Source organism: Durio zibethinus, chromosome 4 (assembly GCF_047325235.1).
Source record: "Durio zibethinus cultivar Kanyao isolate XHJ-2024 chromosome 4, ASM4732523v1, whole genome shotgun sequence".
NCBI lineage: Eukaryota > Viridiplantae > Streptophyta > Magnoliopsida > Malvales > Malvaceae > Durio > Durio zibethinus.
This window is the reverse complement of record NC_143165.1, coordinates 36,764,212-36,768,152: the sequence shown is the minus strand read 5'-3', so window position 1 is coordinate 36,768,152 and position 3,941 is coordinate 36,764,212. Positions and strand designations below refer to the sequence as shown.

General features: G+C 34.5%; 1 protein-coding gene across 1 annotated transcript; it reads right to left on the bottom strand.

The window, feature by feature from the left end:
* Nucleotides 1–1,473: 1,473 nt before the first annotated feature.
* Nucleotides 1,474–3,621, bottom strand: LOC111287495 (homeobox-leucine zipper protein ATHB-13-like). Its single transcript, XM_022878100.2, has 3 exons — nucleotides 3,350–3,621; nucleotides 2,875–3,251; nucleotides 1,474–2,331 (listed from the first exon to the last, which is right to left on the bottom strand). The coding sequence occupies exons 1-3, from the start codon at nucleotides 3,474–3,476 to the stop codon at nucleotides 1,960–1,962; spliced, it is 876 nt and encodes a 291-aa protein (XP_022733835.1). The 5' UTR covers nucleotides 3,477–3,621; the 3' UTR covers nucleotides 1,474–1,959.
* Nucleotides 3,622–3,941: the final 320 nt, after the last annotated feature.

The following is a 3,941-nucleotide window of genomic DNA, read 5'->3' as shown; positions in this document are numbered from 1 at the left end:
GCCAAACAAGCTCTATCTCAACTAGCAATTTCTTCATAATTTTGGCACTAAAACTTTTTAAAACCATGAATCCATGTTTCCATTCTAAAACTGTACTCGTCAAATGCCAAAGTTTCCAGCCATGTTGCCAGAATATTATCTTAAATCTCTTGCAGATGATCCCATAAAAACGTATAATTAAATAAATAATTTTTAAAATGCACTAATAAACAAGCATATAGCGGTGCTATTAATTTAATTACGTCTTTAATCTTGCAGACTTTGGTATATGGTAACTTAAATATCAAGATTTGCAGATTTTATCTCATATGTTTGTTTGTATCAAATTGGGTGGCTAATTATTTTCATTATTGATTATTTAATTTGTTTTAGTCTTAATCACTGATCTATATAGGAAAGAATCCTATGCAAATTTAGATGAAGCCTACCAAGGTGGTTTAATTCTTTTTTCATGTTTCCAATTCAATTCAAACCCTAGTTTGGTTCATTGTGTCCATTTCTTACACATTTTGCTGGCCAAGTCAATATGACTTGTAGATGATGCGTCCTATTCGATACTAAATTATAAAAATGAAGTAATATTCATAAACTAAAAGCAATGTCGACTATAATGTGAAATTTGATTTTATCCATGTATATGATAACGATGTTTAAAGTATAAACAAAATAATATATCTAAATCAAATCAAATCAAATAATGAAAGAGAATTTGTTTGTTCAAAAGACTCTTTCCAATAAACTGGGCTTAATTGAATTGAATCGTACTTGTAACTATGAATTTGAATTATAATGATTAACAAAGATGTGTGGTGCTTTATAATTGAATAGGGATCATAGGTTAGCTACCAGACGATGAGATAGTTAGGTGCCTAACTCATGTACAAGAATATATATATATATATATATGAATGAACATTATTGCTTTGGATCGACTGAGCAAAAGAACTGATGCAATTGACAATTACTTTGTATCTGTCATTGAAAACATGAAATGGACCAAAAATGAAAGATGGGTTTGACGAAGTGGAAGAGGAGGGAAAGAAAAAGAGATTGAGAAAAGAAGATTCATGAAAGTGGGGTAAAAAGAGTATTGGATGACAGTGGGTCACATGATTTTTTCCTTTTTTTTGCTGCAGTAATGTAGTCAGACTCTGCCTAGTGCGAAAATGTGGGTACATTGGCTTTTGATGCCATTCCTTGTTTGTCAGCACAAGATTGCCAACGTCTCCTTCACGAGAATGACCATTTCCAACTCTCCTTGTTTGCTTCTCCTCGTCATCTGTTTGTCATCTTCTCTCCTTGGAATGTGTGTTGGATTCTCCCTCTCTTTCTCTCTCTTATTTTCTTCAATTTTATAAAAGAAAAAAGGGATGGAATAGTTTATTAACTTCAAGTAGATTTTGTTCACCATTGGCGTTTACCCGTTAGTACTGAATGATGAAATCAGCAACAAATTCATTACCAGGGACTCTCTTCAATGAACTCAGCAAACAATTTTTTTCTTCAACAGTACAAAAGACATGATTCCAAAGCAAGAAAAAAAAAAGAATAATAAAATATGTAGCGAGAGAGAATCCCCTTTTTATGTTTTCATGGCCCATGCTAGCTACAGCTGCTGCAAACCAACTCGTCATCACCAGCAAATTACTTGGAATATAATTTAACTTGGAAATTCTTCTCGCATGATCCAACCTAGCAAACATCTCTCTCTAAGCCTAGGAAACCTGATATATAACCCTAAGACACATTTTATTCCTCTATAATCATCTCGTCAGCCCCTCCTGATGAAAAGTTTTTTTCACTTGATATCAAATTCTACTTTGTACACCATCTCTAGGTACCAAAACATTGGATATGATGATTGGTCGCCCTCTTGATTTCTAAAACTTTGTAACCGTGGAAATGGGGGAACTATTTCCAAATTTGGCACCTTGATTGATGAGTTCAAACTTGAAATTATCAATTGAAATGTTGTTGTTCAAGCCATGGCCAAAACCCGGTTTGATCCTCGATGGTGCAGAACATGTTGCTGAGGCTTTCTTCTTTAACCATTTGATCCATCTTTTGGCATTGAAGGTGATCAGGCCTTGACGATGCGTTTTGTAATAGTTGTGCAAGTGCAACACCTCCTCCTGTTGGCGGCCTAATGGATGTTGGAAAGAGGGTTCTGCTTGTTGGATGATGAGTAGATAAGGGGCTGTCAACTGCTGGTGTCCTAGAGATATCCAACTTGACATCTGAGCTGTTTTCACTTCTGTTACTGCAAGAACCTTCTGTTTCTTTATTGAGGTTGATAGATTCAGTTGGTTCTCTGCTTTTCAATGCCATTATCTGCACCCACAAAATTAAGTTATCCAATCAAAGATGAAGCATGTTACACTAAATAACTAAATATTCCCTAGTTACTGTCAATTTTAAGAGGTTGAATTGAGAATTTGATACTACTATAATCTTCCAAACAAAATAATAAGATCATTGTCCACCCAAAAGAAAAAACTATCCCAGAATTTATATTAACTTGTAAGAGAGATCTCTCATTCATTGTCATGATTATCCTGAACTTCAAACTATGATTAATTAACCCATCCGAAAGTAAACATGTGACTTAAAAGAGGTTTGGCATTCAAAACCATTGGCTCTAGAAAGTACCCCGGAGAAATAAAGTTCTGAAAATCATGATTGATGATTCCATAGAAAGTCAATAAAGCATGAATAATAGAGTAGAAGAAGAAGATAACAATATTCAAACTAAATCATTCAAGACATACTCGATTAAGGCAACAGAAACTTTAAAGTTTTTCTTAGCATAAAACAAAGACTTGATACATCAGAAAAATACCGGAAAGGAAAAGCAAAGCTTTTGGTTAAGATTACCTCTGCATGAAGCTTTTGGTTCTGATCTTGAAGTGCATCATTATCTGCTTTGATTGCTTCGTACTGTCTCTTAAGGAGATCATAGTCTTTCTCTAGTTGTTTGGTTTTCCACCTAGCTCTTCTGTTTTGAAACCAAATAGCAATCTGCCTTGGTTGCAAACCAAGAGCTCTAGCCAGCTGCATTTTTCTCTCAGGTTCAAGCTTGTTACCCAGCTCAAAGCTCTTCTCTAGAGTCTTTACCTGTTCCATGTTAAGCCTCCTCTTCTTTTCTCCTGCCTGTGAACCATCATCTGATAAATCATCCTCCCCATTTGCTTCTTCACACACATCTATCCCTGAAAATGACATTGATCTCTTCCCTAGAAATGATGCAACACCTATGGCCCAAAAAAAAAAAAAGAAATCAAACTCTATCATAGATTAGATAAAGTGATAAACCAGTAAGATCAGATGAAAGAATAAAGACATGGAGTACCATGAAAGTTTTGGGGTGTGCATGAAGGAAGCATTTGATTGATGGAATCTGGGGGTTGATGATCTTCCTCATGAGGAGTTTGGAGCATGAAATTTGCTGGGAAAAAAGACATCCCATTGCAAGACATGACCCAGAAGGCAGGTTTTAATAAGCTTCCAATAATAGTATTAAGAAAACTCTATTTTCATAATCTGATGACTGTCATGAATGATTGTTCAAGGAAAGAAGGATATGCAGCAGATCCTCGGAGTAGACACAGATCAGTTTATTGTAAGAAAAGCAAAAGAGAGGTTTGAACATATATCAGACGAAAGGGAAAACTAGAATTTCTTGAATTGGAAGGTGATGCTGAGATTTGTGGAAAATGGATAGCTTATATACCTTATCAACTTCTAGGAAGAAACTATTTTTTCTTTTATACTATTTATATATATCTATCTATTTCTCGGAGAAGGAGAGAGAGATGAAAGATGACTCCATAGTTTCACTTGGTCTCTTTATATGAGGAGGGATTTATTTCATTAAAAAAGGGTTTTTCCTTTTAAATTTGATTAACAATAAATAAAATTTCATGAAATTTTGTTTAAATAAT